Here is a 24732-nt window from a genome sequence, read left to right as displayed (position 1 = left end):
GTATTTTGTTTCAAATTTCCTGTATAACTGAATGACTCTAGTATTGATAGTTGAAATTCTTCTGCTTTTTAAAATATATATTTTCGTTTCTCTAGGATGTAGAAGTACCACTGCACTTGCTTCGTTATGTTTGTCTGTTTTGTGGAAAAAATGGCCTTTCCCTCATGAAGGATTGTTTTGAATATGGAACCCCTGAGACACTGCCGTTTCTTATAGCACATGCATTTATCACAGTGGTGTCTAATGTAAGTACTGTCTTTATGGTAATTTTGGTGTGAAATACAAAGTAAACAGTTCTGAAGTCTGGAAGAATTCCATAGAAGGGAAGGAAGAAAAACACTAACATTTTCCTTGTTGGGAATACATTCCTGGTCCACTGAGGCAGCTTTTCACCATTGAAATCCTATGTATCTCCTGGAGGCGCATAACTCATGTGGCAGGTTTCGATCATTTCATCAGTCCTAGGCATCAGTCTTGTAAGAGCCTCAGAAGTTACCTGTAAGAACTTTTTTGGATGTCGTTGTTGTTCCCAAAGTTGTGTCATGAAAATATTTTAAGCTGCTTTTAGGGTCTATTAACTTTTTATGTATATCCTGTTTGGCACAAAGGGGAGGCCTATGGATTTCTTTTCCTCCTGGTTTTCTGTGGTTTTATCATTTGTGCACATTTGAAGCGTAGTGGGAACTACATTTTATTATTATTCAGTTTTAGAGTAACTACCCTTCATTGTTTGTTCACTTTGGAATAATAGCAGTTTTTTACTAGAAGAATTATTAATTGATTTAGTGGAGATCTGAAGGAGATTGGTAGGAGAAATGAAAACTTCTTTCTGAAAAAGGATATAGTGAAGAGTTTGCGTGACATGAATGTGAAGTTGTGACCTGTCTTGTGGATGTTACATTTGGATATAAAGGAAACCAATAGTTTGCTATGCCTTCTGTGAAGTGAGTTTAGCATAATTTTCAGATCCTTCTTTCCACATGTTTTCCTTGTTGCTGTTACTGAACATCCAGGATGATGTTCCAAATAAGTACTGAAATATGTTTGTATTGAGAGAACCAATCACTGCAATAAAGCCAGTGTTAGTGATCTGTATCTCTTACTCCTTATCCTTTTAGTGTAAGGATTCTGGACTTGCAGGTCAGAAAACAAATGAGTAAAGCATGATACACTCAGTTCTTGTAATCTTACACAGGAGGACTGCTGCAGGACCTCTGTGTGTTACACTGCTGTGTTCTCTTCTGGCCCTTTCTGTAGGATCTGATGAGCTCTTCATCTCTAGCAGGTTGTCAGAGCAACCTGCTGGTTTGCCTTGCTCCAGTATAGCAGCTGAGTTGTGTCTAACCCAATTAAGTTAAAATGAGCAGAGAGGGAAAACAGCAAGTTGAACAGTTGTACCTGATTTTCATGTTTTTAGTGAAATAGATTCTGATACAAACTTGAGAGCAGACCAGGTGTTGCGTGGTACCAATCCATAAAGCAGGAACCATAGCGTGTAGTTATTGTTAAATACATTTTCACAGTAGTACGAACTCTCAAGAATTGCATTTCAGTAACCATCATTTTAAAGATTCCCAGAAATAGTAATGCTGGACTTAAAGTCTGTGAGAAGAATGAGTTGCTTAGCTACTACCTTAAACGCTTCAAAAATATTTGTAGGTAAGATTTTAGTGTAGATGGACCATTTCTCATTAAAAAGATAGGTTTAATAAGCTCCAGGAAGTATAACAAATTAAGTTGGGAATAGTAAACAAATCAAATGAATCATCTACTAACGACCTTTAGAAATAAGCTTCTAGTAGATGAAGCTGCATCGTGCTGTGGGAAGGATTTGCAGTTTCTTCTACAAAGAAAGGTGTGCATCTCATCAAGTGTGCTGTAAAGATGCATGCAAGAGAAGACCACCAGCACACGTTAGTAAGTTGTTCAGGACAACTCAACTGCTTGCTGATGATTACTGATGTTTCCTTTACACAAATGTCAGAAAAAGTGCTGAAAAGATGTTTCCTTGAAATTTTTTATACGGCAAATTTGCTTTCAGTAAATATCACAATCAGATTACCTTATGTCTATAATGAAGCCAGCAAATATAATATAGTGCAATATGCATCACACAGGGAGCTGGCTAGTTGGCAGTCTTATTTTTTCTCCAACTTGCAGCTCTGCAAGAAGTTTTCATAGCAACGTACATTGCAGCAGCACTGTTCTGTCTTAGAATATTTTGTGGCTCTCTTTTTTAGTTGAATATTTTTCCACCCTCTTTCCCCTGTTTCATGTTTTCTTATATTTGCACATTGTAACTACCCAGCGTAGAATCATAGAATTAGCTAGGTTGGAAAAGACCTACAAGATCATCCAGTCCAACCATCCACCTACCACCAATAACCCCACTAAACCATGTCTCTCAACACAACATCTAAATGTTTCTTGAACACCTCCAGGGACAGTGACTCCACCACCTCCCTGGGCAGCCCATTCCAGCGCCTGACCACTCATTCAGAAAAGTAGTGTTTCCTAATGTCCAGCCTAAATCTCCCCTGGTGCAACTTGAGGCCATTCCCCCTCGTCCTGTCACTAGTTACAAGAGAGAAGAGGCTGACCCCCAGCTCGCTACAACCTCCCTTCAGGAGTTATAGAGAGCGATGAGGTCTCCCCTGAGCCTCCTCTTCTCCAGACTGAACAATCCCAGCTCCCTCAGCCGCTCCTCATCAGCCCTGTGCTCCAGACCCCTCACCAGCTTTGTTGCCCTCCTCTGAACACGCTCCAGGGCCTCAGTGTCTTTTTTGCAGTGAGGGGCCCCAAACTGGACACAGTACTTGAGGTGGGGCCTCACTAGGGCTGAGTACAGAGACATTATGTTGTCTTCTAAAAGAACTAAGAGAAGCAGAGAAATCCACAAACTGCAGCTTCTTCTGTGGAGAGTTTAAACGCCACTGAAAAAGCTTGTTGTTACTTCATTCTGTATGATTTTGTTTTCTGGGATGTTGATTTTACCGTATGAGGCTGAATAAGTCAGAAGTAAGAACGACTGAGTGAGACACTATCTTGTGTAAATGAATTACCTGTGATAAAGAACAAATAATATAAAAGAGAGCATTTGTTTTTGTATTATTATATAAAATTATGTCTTAGTATTATGTCTCATTACATAAAACTTTGTATTTGTTTGGTTTCATGATGAAAATTGCTTTCATTTATGACGTGAAATTATCAATTGACTCAATTCTGAGAATGAAGATCGTGATGTAATGCAAACATTTAGACAACTGAAATGGCTTTAGAAGTTCGAGTTAATACGGTGTGAAAGTTGCTACAAACAGTGAAACAAAATTATAAAAATCTTTTACTACTTTTATTTCATAAGGAAACGTGTTTCCTTGTGACCCTTCATACTTGCATGTGGAAAAGAGCCCATTATGGTGTTGCAAATGAAATTGCTTGAATGCAACAGTATGCTTGTCATTCTTGCAATTTTCTGACAAAATATTTAATTCTCATTTCTAGTGCAAGCATCTTCTAGTTAACTTTATATATTTGGCATACTAGTCTTTTTTTTTCTTACTGAGACTGCACATCGATTCAGAGTTTTATTCCAAATGTGATCTTTTTTGCAATGTGAAGATTTGGAGTGTTTGTCTTGTGCAATAGGTTGGTATTGCTCTTGTGTTAGTTACATTGCAAAAAGTAAGTCTTTTTCAGAGCTGACTGGGAAAGTTATTTGCCTAGTTCCACAAACATTTAAAATAATCGGTCATACAGTTTTTCTATTGCCTAATATTTTTCTCTCCTAGCCAGGAGAGGAATGTAGCATTTTCTGCGTAGATAATTTACCAAAATGCTTGTGAGAACTTAGTCTTTAGGCAGAATTTATTGCATCAGTTGCAAAGATTAAACTTCCTTTTGAGAACAGGCATGGAGATGTAAATTGACATGTCAGCTTTGAGTGATTGTCATGGTTATCTATTGGGAAGAGCTGTGTGCACACTTTATGTAATTTATGTCAGTAGTAGTAACAGCTGCTAATGTTGCATCTGTGCTAGATCCCTTACCTGGCACGTAGTTGTCTTTCTGTAACAGGTTTAACAGGCTCAGCATTCCTTTTTGAAATGCAGATGGAACTTCTAACTTTCCCTGTGTAAGTAGTTTGGTTGGTCCTCTTTTCCTCACAGCAGTTCTAAAAGGCTGTTTCAGGTTTTTTTCTTCTGCGTACATTTTCTTACTGCGTACAGTTCTGAAAAGTGGTAAAGGCAGTGTGGTAAACATGGGAATGCAAATTCAGCATTAAAAAAGAACTGCTCTTAATTGCTGGTTATAAAGCATAGTTGCATTTCGTAGGGTATATGAACTAAGAAGGAAACCATCAACACAAGTCAATTCATTTTACATGATTTTGGAGACTTTTGAAAGGAGCAGATTTTTTCATGTGGACTTGAAGAAAAAAAAGTGAACGAAAGAAAAACCCGCATGGCTGAGCAGTAGTTCTTCCTACTGGAGAAACTACAGCAAATGCACAAATAAGATGTCTGGGCAGTATGATACTACGTATGCAAAGTTTATATTTCCTACTCGACCAGATGAGAAGGATGTTTTTAAAAGTTCCAGAAATGTTATTTGCCTAACCTTGGAAATCAGAAAATAAGCAAGTTGAAAGGATCCCTATGGAAAAAACAACAAAGCCATTTCAAAGTGGGGGTTGCATGTGCAGATGTACCAGCAATATTTCGTTCTTAACATTCTTATTAAATGTCATTAATAAAATTTTTATCTGTCTGTATTTTTACTTTATAGATCAGAATATGGCTACACATCCCTGCTGTCATGCAGCACATTATACCCTTTAGGACTTACGTTATCAGGTAAATTTTTAATTTAAGAATTTGTTCTTGGGGGGGCTTTTTGAATACCTCCATACAATTTCAGTTGATGTACTCTCTAATCATTCAAGTTGTTGCTTTGTCTGCATTACTTTAATAAGGAGAGTGACGGTAATATTAAGAGGTAGCTGGATCAGATCAGTCTTGAGAATGACATTTTTTTGTATGACATTCAGCCCTATGCTGGAACATCCCAATCAACTGTAATACAATGTATCCTCCTGTGATATCTTCTTAGAACTTTAAAGAAAATTTGCAATGAGATGATGGGAGTAGAAGAGTAATAAGTAGTCACTGAGATTTCATATACTGAGTTTTAATGCTAATTCACATTTTGATGTTTAGAATTTCCAACTGGCAGGAACTGAAGTGTGATCAAAAGGCTACTTGCACTTTTATGTATCTAAATATATCTAATGTATGATTTTCTTTGTATCAAGCTGCCTATCATGAAGAGCATTTTAATTTTAAAGTACTTACAGAGTTATTTAATTATATATATATATAAGCAGTTAATTAGCTTTTTTAGTGCAACACAAAAAATCTAATGAGCTGCTGATGAATTTACCTTGTGTACGTGTATCTGCCTAGAAGTGGGATGGGGATTGGTCACTGCTTGTTCTTCCAGTGTTCTGACCTTAATTTTTTATGGTGCAGAGAACCTAAGAAGTCACTGTTCTTGGACTGGCCTGCAACTTCTCCAGGCTTCAAGTTTCCTTTAACTGTACTTTTAGAAATGTGCTTATTCTGGTCATAGCTGATTTCCTTAATAAATGCACCCTTGCAGACTATATTGTCTTAACTATGACAGTATAAAAACACAATTTAAAAAGATGGGCAACAAAAAATTACACCTAACAATGAGGCTGAGAAATATGTTTCGCATTTTAAAATGTTCTGGCTTTAATTGTAAATAATTTTAGCAACATGAAAATTATTTGTTTGGCTACAGACCAACCCTATTGTAACGTGTTTTCTACCAAAATGATATCAGCAGACAGAACAGTTTTCTGAACTTCTGTTAATATGTATCGCTCTTGAGTTGCAGTCCACTTGTGTGCAGTCCTTTAATGCTGATATTTTTCTTTGAAATCTTAAATTTTTTAATCATGAAGCAGTTTGGAAAGGAATCACAGAAGGGCAGGCAGGGGATCTTCAACTGCTTGTCCCAGTACACGTTCCATTTGTGGTTGGTTGTGTACCTGGGAGTTTCATTTCTGAGCCTCACACATTTTCTTGCAGTGTGTAAAAAAATAAAAAGAGCATTCAAGAATCAGCAATTAGAGAGAGGCTGGTAAGAAGGAATCAGCAGATGGAGGGAGGTGATTCTGTCCCTCTGCTCTCGTGGGACCCCACGTGGAGTACTGCATCCAGTTCTGGAGCCCCCAACAAGAAGGAAACGGAGTTTTTGGAGCAGGTCCAGAGGAGGGCCACGAAGATGATCAGAGGGCTGGAGCACCTCCCTTACAAGGACGGACTGAGAGAGCTGGGGTTCTTCAGCCTGGAGAAGAGAAGGCTCTGGGGGGACCTGATAGCGGCCTTCCAGTGACTGAAGGGGGCCTACAGGAAAGCTGGGGAGGGACTTTTTTTAAAGGCAGGTAGCGACAGGATGAGGGGAAATGGTTTTAAACTGAAAGAGGGTAGGTTTAGACTAGGTATTAGGAAAAAATTCTTTACTCTGAGGGTGGTGAGACACTGGGACAGGATGCCCAGTGAAGTTGTGGGTGCCCCCTCCCTGGAAGCATTCAAGGCCAGGCTGGATGGGGCTGTGAGCAACCTGGTCTAGAGGGAGGTGTCCCTGTCTAGAGCAGGGGGCTGGAACTAGATGATCTTAAAACTGCCTTCCAACCCAAACCATTCTGTGATTCTGTGAACTTGAGCGAGACAGAACAAAACACTGCAGCTGTTGCTGTTAATCCTCCCTTGCATGTCATCCTACAATTCTTAGCTTTTTCTTTTTTGTAACCCTAGATATAATTAGGGTTACTTGAATGACTAGAATATTTTTTGTCTCCTCTTTCTCTTGAACTGTTGAAGGATTTGCATCAGATTGAAAATGTGATTTGTCATTTACAACAAGAAGCTTGAAGTCTGATACTATTAACAGTAGTTCATATCCATCAGAAAGGTAACTCTGATAAAGGATTCACCTTATGGAAAACACCAGCAGTTTAGAGAAGGATGTTCTCCCACTGTTCCTTTTTTTTTACAACTAAATCTTGAGATTTGGCATTTCTCAACATTATGAAGTCCCAAAACTTTCTGAAAATCTGCTTACAGAGTGGGATGTGAAGCAAAGCCATATAAGAAAATCTCTAGTGCTATATTTTTACAGAGGACAGAAGTTAACATAAATGCTTTCAGTAAAAGGTGGCTTTTTGCATATATACAACTCACCCCACGTGGTGGTCGAGCTTACAAATCTCGTCTTAGCTCATTTGGTCTCCAAGCAGTCTCCATCTGCTTTAATATCTGAAAGCAAACATAATCCTGGGCGCAGCAGCAAAGCACTTGTTAAAACAAATGCTGTGTTAGCTCCTGCTGCTATTGAAAGTAATAGAGCTTGGAGAGGGATTTAGTCTAGAACGAGCTCTTGAGGCTCCAGTTAACTGCCCTCACTTTGGAGTGGACTTCATGTGTGCTCTAAACTCTGAAGTGTCATCCTCCTCTAAGAGCAGATGATGACTGGGCCAGCAGTGTTGCAGAAGCATCTGAAGGCTTGCTGAAGTGGAATAGGTGAATTTCTGATCAGTGAATTTTATAGATGCCAGCAGTTACTCAAAAGTATTTGAAAGAGACCTGCTTAGACCATCAAATACATGTTAAGTCGTGGTCCTTGTGTTGGTTGGAAGTGGCCTGTTGTCTGCATCTTGGAATCCCCTTGTCCAGAAGTAGTTTGCCATGCATGTCCAGATGTTTCTCTTCACTGAAGCCTGCCCTGTGTAGTTGATAATGGTGATTAGACAGATGCCTTAACAAAATGTCACATCTAAAGGATACAAGTCCAAATTGCTGCTTATGTAGATTCCTTGCAAGAACTGCGATTTTGCAATGCCAGACAGCATTGGATGCCTGAAGACAGCAGTAGCTATAAATAGGGTGTTTTGAGGACAGTGTTTTTTTTTCAGTGGCAAAATTCTTGATTGAAAGTCTTATAGATGGTTCTGTCCTTTAGAAAGAAAATGGCTATCAGCAAAATCCATTTTTATAAGAAGTAAGAAATGGACTTGTATGCCTGGTATTGTAAGTGCTTCTGTAAATCACTAAAAATTGCTGGGTAGGATGGAGGAGAATACCTAAAACTCCTCTTTCACAGTTGATATAGCCTACTAAATGTCAATATCGTGTTTAGTTCTAGCCCTTTTAGCTTTTCCTTTCTCCTTGTCCCTCATCAAGATTGATCTTGAGCGATTTCTTTTATGAAGAATTTGTGTTTCCACGCCAGTTAGGGAGAAATAGGACATTCTGTGCTGAAGTACACTGAGAGAAAATAGCACATGGCCATTGCTCCAGTGCTAGCCTTTTAGTCTTGGTACATGTGTCAAGCACAGTCCTGGTATTTGCAGAGGAAGTGGAAGCTCTGATCAGAATTGTTGATCTGGAGTGCTTCCTCTGCAATACAACGAGAGAGAATAGAGCTGAAAGAATTCAAATTACTCTTCTGCTTAAAAAATATTTTTCGTAAGAATTTGGGCTTTATTAGAGTGCCCAAGACCACACCTTGATACTAAGTGTTACGAAAAACTCTTGTAGTAAACACAGACTTTTGAGCTGCAAAAAATATTTCACTAATCCAAAAATCTGAAGATCCATCCCACAGAGTATGGTACAAAGAAAAACAAGTCAGGAGACAATAACTAGGCACATAGTGAATTCTTTGTATCACTGAGGAGCACTGACTCATTCTGTTTGATATCCTTTTGACAGCTGTGGTCCAAAGAAGTCATACTATGGGAGAAAAAGGTTATTTCACAGCTGAGTAGCCGAGGTTCTGGAGTATGAGATGTGATTGTTACGTAAAAATGGAAATGCACATTTTAAACTGCAGTCTCTCTGTCCCCAAATACAACAGTAAATTATTTCAGCAAACTAAAACTGATTTATTTTTAATTAATGTAAATGTGTATGTGTTCTAATCGTTCTATCTCATGGTATGGCTATGGTTTATGGGCTGGCTCCGCCTAGATCTGTGACTAATTGGGATGGAGAGACCCACAGACCCAAGCCCTGAGAGAAGGGGAAGGGAAAAAAAGAGAGAGATGGGCCTAAAAACAAAACAGCAGCAGAGAGCTAAGGGAGAAAACTAATTTACTAAACATGATAGCAGAATGCAAGATGACACAATATAATACAATATAATCGGAATTGAAGCTAATAAATCAAATAAAATGAGAGAGAGAGTGTCCAAAACTGAAAGCCTTACTCTAATGCTGAAGATGAGATGTCTAGGGAGCACGTGCTGCAGAGATGAGCTGTAGAAGAAGAGGTGGTCTCATGATTCGTGAGCAGTTTTATCTTTCCCTCTAAACAGAAAATGGAAATGAAACAGTGAAAGTCTTTTGGGATATGTAGTTCTTCTCTTCTGAGAACCAGGTACCCAGAAATATCAACAGTCCATGGAACTGAAGCATTAACTCTTTAACTCCCAGTGCACCACATGATGTGCAGATGACACCAAGCTGAGTGGTGCAGTCAACACATTAGAGGGAAGGGAAGCCATCCAGAGGGACCTGGACAGGCTGGAGAAGTGGGCCCATGTGAACCTAATGAGGTTCAACAAGGCCAAGTGCAAGGTGCTGCACTTGGGCTGGGGCAGTCCCGGGTATTTGTGCAGACTGGGGGAAGAACTCCTTGAGAGCAGCCCTGTGGAGAAGAACTTGGGGGTCCTGGTGGACGAGAAGCTGGACATGAGCCAGCAGTGTGCGCTGGCAGCCCAGAAGGCCAACTATATCCTGGGCTGCATTAAAAACAGGGTGGTCAGCAGGGAGAGGGAGGTGGTGGTCCCCCTCTACTCGGCTCTTGTGAGGCTCCATCTGGAGTACTGTGTGCAGGCCTGGGGCCCGCAGCACAAGAAAGACATGGAGCTCTTGGAAGGAGTCCAGAGGAGACCACCGAGATGATGAGAGGGCTGGAGCACCTCTCCTATGAGGAAAGGTTGAGGGAACTGGGCTTATTTAGCTTGGAGAAGAGAAGGCTCTGGGGAGACCTCATTGTGGCCTTCCAATACCTGAAGAGAGCGTATAAACAAGAGGGGGAACGACTGTTTGTGAGGGTGGATAGTGATAGAACACGGGGGAATGGTTTTAAACTGAGAGAGGAGTTGTAGGTTAGATATTAGGAGGAATTTTTTCACACAGAGGGTGGTGACACACTGGAACAGGTTGCCCAGGGAGGTTGTGGATGCCCCATCCCTGGAGGCATTCAAGGCCAGGCTGGACGTGGCTCTGGGCAGCCTGGTCTAGTGGTTGGTGACCCTGCACTCAGCAGGGGGGTTGAGACTCGATGATCTTTGAGGTCCTTTTCAACCCAGGCCATTCTATGATTCTATGTTATGATGTGGAATACTGATAACAAAAATCGTAAACCCGTGACATGGTAACAACTGCTGCTGAAATGATAGGAAGGGTGATAAAGAACGTAGTAGTTTTTTTTTTTTTTTTCAAAAAAGGCACACTGTAGGGATGGTGGTTGGTTGTTTTGTGTTGTTTTTTTTTTTTCACAAAAATGGCTGTTATGAGTGACATGAAGGCAATAAATAGGGCATTATTATTCAGTTTTTCAAAACAAAAAAGAGAAAATCCAATACAGTCATTAGGTTGCAGGCTTAAATGAAAGGGGACTGGTTTTCATGCAGTCGTAATTGTGAAACTAGCTGCCACATGTTAATGAGAAAGCCAAGAGTGCAAAAAGGAGATAAATGAATTCACGGTAGTACATAGGTTCATCTTTTATTTACGTGTGGGATAAATCTATCATCTGCTTTTAGAAAGTCTATTTTGGGCTGACTAGACCTTTTGCCTTGCTCCAGTGACACTCTTCTTATGCAAGGCAGTGCAGCAGAGTTACAGCTAGTCAGTGTAAGGAATCAAGAAAGATTTGTGTTAATTGCCAGCGCTAACTAAAAATTTTCAGTGTTTGTTAGAAGAAAGTTCCACGGGCAAAAAGCATAAAATGGCTTAGGCCACTATCTTTCCACATTCAGAATGAGGCTTAACCTATTCTCCAAGTTTATGGCCAGCCTGGTGTAGTGGTTGGCAATCCTGCCCATAGCTGGGGGTTTTAATTACGTAGTCTTTAAGGTCCCTTCCAGGCCAAGCAATTCTATGATTCTAAGTTTGAGTAGCTTTAATCTTGGTGGTGGAAATACGATCATTGCTAGTGAAATCTAGTGAAGCCACAAAAGCACCTTTCTTTCTGTATTATAAGAACGTGTCCTTTCCTGCCTGTTACACACAGTCACTTGTTATCTGTTTGTTGTAGTTTAACCTGGCAGCAGCTCGGCACTGCAGTCATTCACTCACTTTCCTCTCCAATGGAATGGGGGAGAGAATCAGGGTGGGGCGGAAGGAAATAAGTACAATTTGTAGGTTCAGATAAAAACTATTAAATAAGACAGGAAAGGAGAAGAGAAATAACAGTAATGATAATTATGTATATTTACAAAACATGTGATGCAGAACACGGTTACTCCCGCTTGCCAACCACTGCCCAGCCAGTCCCTGAGCAGCAGCTGCTGCTCCAGCCAGCTCCCATCAGTTTTATCATTTTTTCACGTGATGTCGTATGACATGAAATATCCCTTTGGCCTGATTAGGTCAGCTGTCCAGATCTCCCAGCTCCTTGGACATCCTCAGCCCCCTCACTGGCAGGGTGGTACGAGAAGCTGAAATGTCCTTTGCTCTCTGTGCAGCACTGCTCAGCAACAACTGAAGCATCAGTGTGTTATCAACAGTGTTTTTCTCCCAAAGCCAAAGTGTAGCATCATACCAGACACTATGAAGAAAAAACAACTCTGTCCTAGCCGAAACCATGACACTTATATGTGGAATGAAAAACAAATTGTATAATCTCTTTTAATATCTTCAGTCTTTTGAATTTCTTGACTAAAGAGGCAAGTATGACCTAATGCATATTATCATAGAATCATAGAACTAGCTAGGTTGGAAAAGACCTACAAGATCATCCAGTCCAACCATCCACCTACCACCAATAACCCCACTAAACCATGTCTCTCAACACAACATCTAAACGTTTCTTGAACACCCCCAGGGACGGTGACTCCACCACCTCCCTGGGCAGCCCATTCCAGCGCCTGACCACTCGTTCAGAAAAGTAGTGTTTCCTAATGTCCAGCCTAAATCTCCCCTGGCGCAACTTGAGGCCATTCTCCCTCATCCTGTCACTAGTTACAAGAGAGAAGAGGCTGACCCCCAGCTCACTCCAACCTCCCTTCAGGTAGTTATAGAGAGCGATGAGGTCTCCCCTGAGCCTCCTCTTCTCCAGACTGAACAATCCCAGCTCTCTCAGCCGCTCCTCATCAGCCCTGTGCTCCAGACCCCTCACCAGCTTCGTCGCCCTCCTCTGAACACGCTTATGTTTGAAGAACTTTGGGAACAAAGGCTGATTATAGTTTGCATATGAAAATGTGGAGGTAAAAAATGGTCCAAGGTTGGTGATAGTTGAAATGATTACATTTTGTAGCATGGACCAGTTAATTTTTTTAATTAGTGTGCAACTCCTCTCACCAGTCTGTAGATTTGATGTAGCTTACTGGCTCTGGTTTGCTGCTGAACTCTTTCAAGTGAGTTATCCCTTTTTATTGCCACTTCTTTTGTTTAGAAGTCATAGCACAGAAACATTACTTCTGTGCCATTATCTGACTTCCACGGCTCCATGTAAGAAGTGAAACACCATAATTAATAAGGACCCTCAGTGGTCCTTCTCTTGTCCTTCGTTTACTTAACCGTGATTTCTGCTACAGATGTAGTCTCTTATAATTTGCACTGGAGTGTCTTTGCTGTGTTTGACAACGTTAAGTATCACTGAAGTGTGTTTATTTTAAGGCCTCTACACAAGAGCTGTGAAAAAGGGCCTCAGTCTAAGAAAGAAAGAGGCTGCCTGGTGTTTTTTTTTTTTTTTTATTTACTAATGTTTATACAACAACAGTGCAAAAGAATAGTGTACAAATCTTGTTAACTGCTGTTTAATATCTCTTTTGCTTTTTAAAATATCCTCTTGTATTTGTCAAGTCGGCAAGGATGGGTACAGACTTAAGACGGTCATGTATTTTTAATGCATTTTCTGTGTACTTAAATCTAGTTTGGTTGTAGTTGAAATGCTGCATTTCCGAAGAACTGCATGGCTTTCGTGTCATTTTGTGTAAATCTGTTTTTTCAGAAAATAAATTGGAAGAGGTTTAAAATAAGAAATGTATTTACTTTTTATAAAGATCTATCTAATTCCATAGTGTTTTTTTCATTGTTGTCAACTCTTGATAGGTTATCGATAATGGTATTTTAAGGCTTAGTACTCAGGGCTGCTGGAAATACATACTTGCTATAATCAAGATGGTGTTCCAGAAGTGTTCTTGTTTGAATCATACTCTTTTTCTTTTCTTCCATTTGTAATTTATTCCAGGTACTTGTGTAAACTATCAGACCAGGAGTTACGACAGAGTGCAGCCCGGAACATGGCAGATTTAATGTGGAGCACAGTTAAAGAGCCACTGGATACTGCTTTGTGTTTTGATAAAGAGAGTCTCGATCTTGCATTTAAATACTTTATGTCTCCAACTCTAACAATGAGATTGGCTGGGCTGAGTCAAATAACAGTAAGAACTTTTTAAAAAATATAACTATTTTTTTTAGAAGAAAATGTCTTTTTGTGTTTTTACAAATTTCTGACTTGTTTTTTTTAAGATTTTTTTTTTTTTTAATATGTGAAAACAGCAGAATCCTCATCTATGCAGCCTTAAGAAATTATAGTTATGGTTGTGAATGGTTCACTGAGAGACATGACGAGACACAGCTATGTTCTGTAGTGTATGGAACTGTAACATATTTCCTGAACAGTTTACCATGCTACACATAACTGTACTTTAAATACGTTTTGTGTCAGCTGTGTGAAATTAAATCCCTTGACATGGCTATATATGTTGCTTACAGCAAAACAATGTTTTGATTTTCACCTTCCCAGTGTTTTGATTACTGTAATTAGCTGCTTCTCTGTATTGTGTGTACCTCTCTTTCCTGTTTGTTTAGTATAGTCTCTTTCTCAAGAGAGTGCATTTCTGCATCAATTAGCAGAAAATTGCTTTGAATAGGTCAATATATACAGCAAACAATAGAAGTATATTTAAACCAAAAATCCTCACTGTTCTCATTCCCATGGAAATGCTCTGCATGTCACCAGTCAGTGTACATTGTGCATCCTTTGTCAGTCATTGTTTCCAACATGTGCATTCAAGTCATACTGGGACAGCTATACAGAACTGAACTTTACTAATCTGAGTCTTTTCAGTTTTCTGTTTTGTTTGACAGTCTTACATTTAAGATTTATAGGGCTTAATGTCATGTTTGCCTTAATACACAAAATGAAGAATAGAAACAAGCTATACCAGAATGGTAAAACATTCTTCTTAGGTTTTGCAGTCTTTTCTGGACGCATTTAACCTCTGCTCTAATGGATTACAAAGTATCACTCAACGATTCTCTTCATCACTGAGTGTCAGTAAATACAAGACAGGTTTATTTAAATTTCATTTTGCTTTTCACTGTATTTATGCATAAAATTATTTACGATTGTGTTATTGGCTGGCAATTTAAAATAACCTGCGTTTCCCATTAGAATATATTTATTTTTGTTGAAAAAACACCAATAATTCATTTGCATTGACACGTGACCTACTAAATTTAAAAAAAATATATATATATCCACTCCGTTTTTAATGCTGTTTTAAGAGTCTCTGCAATTTTTGTACCCAAATCCATTGTCATTCAGTTTTGCATTTGTATAATTGAGAACATGGGACAGTTAACCCAGTAGAGGTGCTAAAGCAAGCTACAGAGAAATTTAACTTTTGGAAGGAATAGTGACAGCATTTTTTTGTTACTTTGTATGTAGTTTATATACATAGGTAGTTTATGACTTCACATAAATGCTCAGTATGCTCAACGCTTGAATTCTAATTATCTGTCCTCGTTAGTGTAAAGTGAATTTTCAGATTCTTTTTGTGTAATGAGAAAACTTTGGAGGGTTGATGTAGTCTTAGGCTACAGATACAGCATGTATTTTTGTCTGGAATTTTCATTGCCATGTGCTTTAATATTTGTGGAGTTACAGATCTCTTAACGTACCTTGTAGATATATTTAAAAATATGACCATTGCTTGGATGTAGAAGGAATTTCCCTCTGCCACACTTTTTAAAAATTTTATTTGGAAAATGTAATTGCCGGTGTCACTGGTTTAAAAGTTAATTTCCAGTGTTCACATTGTTCAAATTACGTTAGATTTTTATTACTGTAAGCGCTTCCATTTTGAGCAGTTGATTTCTTCAGCTACTTTTTGCATATCCTTATGCAAAATGAATGCATATGTTTATTTTTCATGCATTTTGCTCTTTTAGGGGAATGTGAAATTGTGTCCCTTTAAATAGTTATGCTTTGACGTGACAATCAGTGGTTGTAACTATAAAAGTGAAATTTAAAATAAATTGGTAATAAATATTACCAAAAGCAACATTTTGCAATGTTTTTAGACTAAAGCAAATAGGTTTGAGAAAAAACTACCCTGCAATATTGATTGTTAATAAATTATTGAGTCTTTTTTTTGTATAAATAGTCTGTAAAACTACTTGGAGCTCTGAGACAATTCATTGTTCTTATTCATTCATGTCATGGGAAATTTTCTTTTTTGGTTCTATTTTTAGAGATCTCATGGAGGTATCTTTGGAAGCATCTTCTGCTTTTTCTTGACTTTTGAGCTTTGTTTTTAGCTTAGTATGCTTTGCCAAGAACAATTTCAATTGCCAGATCTGTGCAACTTGGAGTATGAAATTTGAGCCAAAATTTAAAGAAATTTGACTACCTCTTGAAGTTTTCTGTCCTATTTGCAAACAAGGATCTGTCCGCTTAGTATTTTCACAGTCTTCTCTTTTACTGTTGTGCTTTCATGACTACTTTCCTGAAGTTTCTTGTATTTCTACTCGTGATTTTGATGGCTAGAATTTGTCAAAGTAATTTCATTGAATTATTCTTCCCAACCAATGCAGTTTCAGCCTTCTATTTTGTATTCAAGACTTCAGAATAAAGAAAACTGCAAACTGTTTTCCATTCTTCAACTTTCATTTGTCTAAAGCTGAGGATTTGGTCTTGGTCTATTTGGTCTAACGTGACCAATCCTAAAATTAAACCTTTCAGTTCTGTGCAAACTCTTGAGGCTCACAGAATACGTGCTGTGTGGCATAGGGGGATTATATTTGGTTACCACCAAATATAGACTTGCCTCTCTTGAGGAATAGCGTATACATAATGTGTCATGTCATCTGACTTAAGTTCTTATTTACAAAACAAGGTTGAAGACACATGTAGGTTAATTTTAGCAAAGTGGAAGCTTGAGTGGTTGAATATCAAGTTGGAAATAGCTAGAGAAAACCAAGATATGCCAGAAGTTTTTACCTTGCTCCTCTTCAGTTTCATCTCCCTGTCATTCAGTTCCTAATTCCCCTCTTCTCTCTCTTCTATTACTTCTTTTTTCCCAGGTTCTTCTAGTTAGTTAGAAATTAACTTAAATGTGTGAAAATAAATATTCCTAGCTCATCTGAGCATTCTTTCTTTTCCATGTTTTTAGTGAAAATAGAAATGTAGCATTATAGGATTTTCCCAGGAAAAAAAAAATCAGTACAAAACTTGAACAGTGCACATTTATTTCTTCCTGCATTGTTTTCCTACGTAGAAAGTTTAATTTGCTTTGGTGGCTGGGTCTTGACACACAGGTAGCTAGGGATATTGCTTTCTGTTCTTAGCTTTCTTTGCTTTCCTTCTGCTGTACTCGGTAACTAATTCATCTTTATTAGATGGATTGAGTGTCTGAGCAGAGGTCTCTTCAGTTTCTTAGACTTTCACGTATCATAGAAAATAGAAAAGTGTTATTCTCTTAGACATTTAATGGTAACATAACATGAAGTGAAAATAACCTACCGGGTGAGTGAGAATAAGGTGGTGCATCACTTTCCCGTTTGAACTTAGCATTGTGCTGTTATGTCAGTGATCTAAATCTTTAGTTGTTCAAATCGTATGAACCTGCAAATACAAAAAATCACCTTTTGCCAAAATTCCTTTGGATAAGGATTCTGCATGGGAAATTTGAGTCAAGGTGTGACCATAGATTTAAAATTGGTATTAGTCATACTTTGTTACTCTTTCACTCTCTGATAACTCTGAAAACGTGTTCAGATGGAACATTAGTATTCAGAAACTCCAGTGACCTTTCACTTCATTTGACCCAATTCTAATCAGTCATAGCAACTTGTTTGTTAAGTTCTGTCCCTGTATTTTTCCACTCCTAACTGTGTTTCATTTGAAAATAACTTAATAACTTACATGTTAATCATTGTATAGTCCAGCTTTCACGTCTCATTAATTTTTACTCATTTTCAATTTTGTTTCTTAAAAAACATTTTTTTTTTCCCTGTTAAAATTTTGGGGATTAGGCATAAATATTTGTGTACAGCCTGAAGGAGGTCAGCTCCCTCCAGAATTGTGGAGAGCGTGAGCTTGAGTTGTTTCAGGAAAGAACAGAATAACACTTCTGATGAAGTTAAGTGAAAGTTTGATTTGAATTTCAAAAATTCCATTGCAGTGCCTTTTTATTTTTTGATGGCAAGACAACAGATAAGCCTTATTAGATAATTTTAGATGTTTAAAATGTCATGTTCATGTAAATAATTGGAAACAGAGCCACCTGTGTTTCTGGAAAGTTGAAGCTGAGGGAAAGAGGAATTTCCATGGGAATTTTTTTTTGTCACTTGAAATTAGTATTTTTTATTAAGAGTCCTTAGCTTACAGACATAGAAGAAAACCAGTATGGTTTCACCCAATAATGTCAAGTTGTACAGTAGATAATTACAGCTATTTCATGATTTGCTTTGAGAGCACATCTCCAGAGGAGTTTCTTATGGAAAGCCCTTCTAAATGCTAGAGAAATTCCAAATGTTTGAAGGTGCATAAAAAGCTTGTTTAGTCTGTGTAATTGACAGTCCTGGAATTTACGGCCCGTAGTTTCAGCAAAACATGCTTGTGAAATCTGTGTGTAGTTTTGATTTTAAAATTCCAATTCTGCTCGTTTACTCTGTCATCCTCCTCCATCATGACCTTCAGGTACTGAGTTCACTTTTCTCGTGCTGCGTGGAATGAAGTTAGAGGTGATGGTAGTGGGCTCGTGCTTCTAGAGACAGCTTTGTCTTCTTATAAATGATACTAATGCAATAATTCCCACAAGCTATTCTGGCCCAAATTATTTCAATCTCTTTTAGTTAACAGTAGGACAGGGTTTAAATAACTTGATGGTGAGATGAGGAAAGAGCATGAGCATGGAGTTAATACACTTTTGTAATAAATAAAACTGCTTTCCTGTAAATAGAGTAAGGCATTGCAATTTAACAACAAACTAGCTGACTATCAACTATCAACTATAACTTTTCAGAATTCTCAGCTTTCAAGGATATTAACACTGAATTTTGGCAACCTGATCAGAATTACAATTAGTGTACAGTCAGAAAAGGTTTTGGTTCGTGGATATATTTACTGAGGTGTTTTATAAACATGAGACAAAACATGAGAGATGTGATCCTTTAACAGGTTTTTCTTTTCTTTGGGACATCTTGGAAAAAAAAACTCAATTATTTTTATAAATATTGTAATTATAATACTCTGGCTTTGTAGACTTTTTTTTTGTTACATTACCAGAACATACAGAAACTCATCCTAAGGCCTAAGTTAAGAGTGTGTGTTTCATTTCTCATGAAGAGCTACATGCAGAATTACTACTAGATGCCTTGATTTGATTCCTGTTGAAGACAGTTTCCTAACACTGTTTAATTGGTTTATTAAAGGAATTGTTGATTTTTAAAAAACTAAATAAAACCAATCACATTTGCTTTCCTGAATGCATGTTGTTTAAATTTTTGTCAAGGGGGTTTGTTTAAAAGCACTGAAAATATTATAAAGATGTGTTTTCTGTCCCTAATATTATTTATAAATATAAGAGAACTACAACATATTTAGATAATATTTTTTTCTTCCTTTTTCTAACTATAGAATCAACTTCATACCTTCAATGATGTCTGTAATAATGAGTCATTAGTTTCAGACACAGAAACGTAAGTAGGAACATTATTATGAATACTTAAAGTGCACTATATGATTGCAGTTATTCTGTATTGTTATGGATTTAGAACATTGGGAATAATCTGAGTAATAATCTGAGGTGTTTATGAGAAATATTCTAATCAAGGGTGTAATAAATGTTTTAAATGGTAATTTTGAAAGTATTACTAAATATTTGTGGATTTGTTTCACTGTTTTTTTGAAGGAGATAAGGTGACCTTTAGAAAAATGTAGATTATAAAATAATAAATACCTGTAACAGTTCTGAAGTTATAAATATGAACTAGCTAACACACATCCAAGTAATATTTTTGCTGCCATCTCATTGCTTCTAATACTAAGATTTGTTTTGCCATCACTGGCACCCATTCTTGTCGCTAGTTTTCCAAGGAGTTTGTGAGACAATGCTTTTAGAACTGTGGTTTGGTTTTTTGTTGGTTTTTTTTTTCGAAATCCGGGAGCTTAACAATTTTAAACATGACTCCTATAAATCTTTGTGAAGTTTCATGGATGGGATTGTGTTCCAGAAAGGAAATGTGTTACGTTTGGACAGCTTCAAACTTAATGTTAGAACTGTTTGTGATTTAGACTTGTGATACGTACTTTACATTTATCTTAGGGGTCGTATCCATGTGTTCATCTTGTTTCACTAGATACACACACTCTCCAGTATCTTTTCCTTGTTAATGATGATGAGTGTGACAGCAGCATTTGGCTTGCTTTTCTTTATGCGGTTAGTTGGGTTTTTTTTAACACTTGCTTATTCAACTGTAGCAGCGGTCAAGACTGCCATGCTGGAGACTTCATGTGAATAGCAACTTGAATGTTTTAAGTGGAATTTGTGTTAATAAGTTGATATTCTAAAAAGAAGGAATCAGAACCTCTGATATTTTTGCTTCCAGAAAAATGTGAAAATACCTTGAGAATACAAAACAATTAGCTGCTTGCAATCTTTTTTTTTTTTCAAGTCATTCATCATTAAATGAATAGGTGAACGAGTCCATGGTATCCATGTATTTAAAAGTGAATAGTGTCAGAAAAAAAATTAAATAGAATTAACTTCAAGTATGAAGTAAATATCTCACTATAATTTGATGAAACCTGAATACAATTTCATTAAGCTCATGTACATTTCTCAATATTTGCATTATTCTAATAAACGTGTGTTATTTGTGCCCTGGGAGGTGTGGGTTTTTTCCGAAGCCTTTTGTTCTGTATCAGTAGAAGTAAATACTGCAGGAGTAGAACTAGCTTTTACATTATGCAGTATGAAGATTTTAAGATTTAAGTGAGGTGGCTTGGTTGACTGGGGTATTTTCAATCTTGTACTGCCATTTTATGGTATATTGTTACTCTGGGACAGGCAAACCTGTTCTATCCATGCTTTCTCCTCCTCGCTTCGTGCTAAAAATCTGAAACTGAGCTGTTTCTTAGTTAGTTTATCTTCTGAAATGCATTGTGAGTGAAATGTTTAACAAGTAGTAACAAATTGAGGAACACTAAAAAGGAAAAAATAGGGTGTTAAATTTCCCTGAAGAAGAGCAGATGTTCTGTGGAAAAAGATCAGTTATCTTAAAGCTGTTCTCATTTGGGATATTACTTTCTTGGCAAGGGCATCTGTAAGCCTGTCGTTTGAAAAGAATGCTTCGTGAACAGAAGACCTTCTTTTCCGTGTTTGTAGTATGTGGGTTTTTTCTAATCCGAATTCCAGTCATTCTGATGTTTTACCTGAAAAGTTGGGTACAGATCAATACCAAGTGTTGCTGCTTGTCTTCACGTGTCTTTTGGAATCACTTATCCTGGTATTTTGCAGGCCAAAAAATCACAAATGGTTGGCACAGAAGGATGGGGAAAATGTCTTTCTTCTGCAGTTCATTCAGTACATAGCTTCTCTCTCACTAGACTCTCTTCATGAGAAATTTTTGGATCAGGAAGCGCTTACAAAATTGGCAGTGATTGAATGAGCAGCAAAAGGAAAGCTTTTCAATCCTATTTTTTTTTTTCCTTAGTCAGAGGAGAAGAGAAGTCTGATTTATTTTGTACCTTTGTAGCCTCTGCAGATTTATCAAAGAAAGATGTTTTCCATTATGGTCATCCCCATTATGTGTTTTGACTTTTCCAGATGCATTTGGAACTGTCAACCTTTGGGATTTCTGCTTCTGTATCTTGATAAGGTGGGTTTGCGGGAGGTATCTTTTTGTATTTTTTTTTTCTTAAGAGCTACAAGGTAGTTCTAGCTCTTCCTTTTGTATGGAAGTGTCAGAATTTTTTTGCAAATGTTTTGCAACAGTAGCTTCCCGCCTTTACCTGCTAAAGCATTTTCTGCCTAGGGAAAACACTGGATTTCACAGCTTTCACTGGAACACAGCAGAAAACTAAGGGAAATCTGTTCTCTAGCTGTAGATATTTGTATGTCTTTTTACATTTAGTTTACTTGACTGTCTTCCGCAGGGCTGAGGGTTTGTGCTGTGTCCAGCTGTGTGCAGTGTCTTGCTGACTCAACTTCATCCGTCAGAAATATACCTTTCATTTAGCTGTTCCCACCTCTTAAGATAGAATCTGATTTTTGGCATCAGAGCACTGTCTATGGTACTGAAGCGTATGAAATTTACCAGAGATTGAACAGAAGAGTCTTCATGTCTTTGAATAGTGATTTCTAAAACTATTTGGCTGATGTCACTTTCTGAAAAATGGTCATTTCCTTCATGGAGGGAATGATTATTTGTGCTATTTGGACTAAAGAGGAGAAGGTATTCTTTTTTTTCCTTATTGAGGAGACTTGGTTTGTGAAAATAGCAGTATAGATATTTTGTTTTGATTTTCACTTGGCAGGCCAAGAATTTGAGTTTTGGAATTCAGGTTGATGTTGAAATGACCTCCCTCCTCATTTTAGAACCCGGTTGCCCTCACTAAAAATTCACATCACCTGTCAACATAAAGATGTAAATTGTTTGTTCTTTCTCTTCCCTCGTTTTTTCTTAAAGAGGTATTAAACAGCAAGTTTTGTGTTGGTTTTACCTTTCGCTACTATTTTCTTAGTTTGTGTTGAGTTGCTTTCTTGTATTTTGCCTTGGCTCACCAGCTGAGTTCATAGCAACATGATTTTAAATACCGCTTCCCCCGCTCTCTATTTCCACATTTTACATGGATCTTCTCGGGCTTTCTCCAATAATAGAATAGTAGTATAGTTACTCAGCTCTCTTAATGTTTCTTTCTAGTGGCATACATTGTAGTTTAACTGTGTTATGTTTTTGGTGCTTGCAAGGTGTCAAGTAGAAAGATGTATGCTGATAAACAAAAACATACTTGGATGTCTGTTGGGAAAGTGCCTACTATACGCTGTTTACATTTCCAATCCTAAATAATTAAGATCAGCGCTTCCCATTTGTGATTATTTTTGTAGACTGTATTTCAGTGATTTAGTCAAGAAATGTTAGCGTTCATCCTTTGAAAGCTACTTGTTGTTGCTTTGTTTTTTTGAGGTTTTATGTTATATTTTTCAAAAACGTTGCTGTATTTTATCCAGTACTGAGCTGGTGTATTTCCGCAGTTGCGTGGTTGATTGTGATGGGAATTGACTGGTTGGGTAAATAAGATTTTTTTTGGGGGGTTACTTTGCTGATGATCCTGTGGTTATCAAGTACTGCACCTCAGCCTTAGCTTAAAATGTTTGTAGGATTTTAACACAGTCTTCCTTTAGGGAGGCATTCTTTAAGAGCTCCCAGGAAATGTGTACGCTGTAGTTTCCTTCTGGATTTATTTACAGCAGTGAACGGAATTCAAGTATTAATACTCATCTTTTGTAAATGCAGTTCAGAAACAACAGATTTTATCAGAAACTGACACTTCTGCTCTTTTCTCCAAAGTCTCATGGGATGCCTAGACAAATTAATGTTACAAGTGCTGGAGTTTAATTTCTTGGAACTAAAACATCTGTTTTAAAAAGACATGAATTGATTGTGACTTCTGTTAAAAGTCTAGGGAGAAATTAATGAAGCCTGGAGGTTGTCTAGCCTAATATTTTGTGTAGATTTCCAGCAGGAGAAAGATATAGAGACAAACTAGCATGTCTGCTCCCTTCACTTCATTTTCTCCTTTTGCCTTTTCCTTTTGTGGTCCCAGTTACTAAATCCAGATAGCTGATACGTGTTCTTACAAAGATGAATGCTTTCACTGCTTAAGTGTCAAGGGCTTAAATATATTGTTTGTAGAACAGTTCTTTGTGCAGCTGCTTTCATATTAAGAGGGAAGAGCATACCTGTACCTTGATTGTAATGCATGTCTTTCACTGTTTCCTTTAGTATGAAGAAAAAATATATATGTAACCTTGTCAGTAACTTTGAGCATATTTTTACTGAAAATAGAGTTCCTGCTAGATTGTCTGTCTTGTAGTGATATCATGTAGTAGTCATATAATAATCTGCAAATCACTCTATGAAAAAATACTTCTTTCCTTTGAAGAATATGGACTATATTACAGGAATTTTAACATAGCTGTAAATTGAAATGAAACTATGAATGAAAAATACTGAAGATTATACTTTTAAGTTTTCTTGTAAGAAGTTGTTAAAGGTTGCTCTGCTTTTTTGTTTGTGTGAGGTTCTGAAATGGCTTGTGAGTTAAGGTGTTCTGTCTGCTTTCAAGTGAAGAAACATATTCAAGGAAAACCACTAGACAAAAACATCTTCTGTGAAATGGAAGTGTTCTGGAAATAAGTCAGACATGCTACATTTACACTGAAATTAGCTTTTTTGGTGAATCTTGAACCTTTTTCGTGAATATATTTCTTAGTATACTAGAGAACAAAATTCTTCATGCAGCTAATAGCTTCTTTGTCAAAATGCAATATATTTAGTGATGGGTGTGCCTTCAGCAAAGTTTCCTCAGAGGAACAGTTCTCTCAGGGCAACGCGTTTTGTCTTTCACAAGGATCCTCTTGTTCATGGTCATCCTCAACAAGTCTGTAAAAAATGGTTATTTACTTTCCTAAATTGTAGGTGTTATTTTCGCACAGTCGAGCTCCCTACTAGAATGGTTTTTTATCTTTGCAAATACGTGTATTAAAAAAGGGCATTCCTTCAAAAGAGTAATCCATTATTTCTCAGAAGAAAACTGTTGCAGGCTAGAGATAAAGAGTTGTCATACTAATTTAGTAAAATGCATAGGAACCAACTCGAGAAAGAGTTCTCATTCTTACCTTTGCAGTAGCCAGAATACAACGTGTAACTCCGGACACAATGTCTAATGGATATTGTGTCACACTGAGCAGTGTTGTCTTGTGTCCTTTTGTATTAGCGATGCCTGGTGAATCTAGCAGTGTTCACCTGGGGATTGTTCTCAAGGATACAGGTCTAACAATCCAGATCCAAGAATAAGCTACGTGGTGCTGGAAGAAAGTTACTTCAGTTGACTTATAACTCTGGTGTTAACTCTGAAGCATCTTACAGAGGTGTTTTTTTTTTTTTTTCTTCAC

General features: G+C 37.6%; 1 protein-coding gene across 8 annotated transcripts in view; it reads left to right on the top strand.

The window, feature by feature from the left end:
• The window catches only part of USP34 (ubiquitin specific peptidase 34), a 135820-nt gene that overhangs the window by 25685 nt on the left and 85403 nt on the right, over window positions 1-24732 (top strand). For all 8 annotated transcript variants that reach the window (XM_021393029.1, XM_021393025.1, XM_021393026.1 and 5 more), the window contains 4 exons: window positions 96-245; window positions 4789-4856; window positions 13512-13704; window positions 19191-19252. In XM_021393029.1, coding sequence (XP_021248704.1) covers window positions 96-245; window positions 4789-4856; window positions 13512-13704; window positions 19191-19252 — 473 coding nt within the window. The remainder of the gene's footprint in view (window positions 1-95; window positions 246-4788; window positions 4857-13511; window positions 13705-19190; window positions 19253-24732) is intronic.

The sequence above is a fragment of the Numida meleagris genome, chromosome 3 (assembly GCF_002078875.1).
Source record: "Numida meleagris isolate 19003 breed g44 Domestic line chromosome 3, NumMel1.0, whole genome shotgun sequence".
Lineage (NCBI taxonomy): Eukaryota > Metazoa > Chordata > Aves > Galliformes > Numididae > Numida > Numida meleagris.
This window is presented reverse-complemented; position numbering and strand designations above follow the sequence as displayed.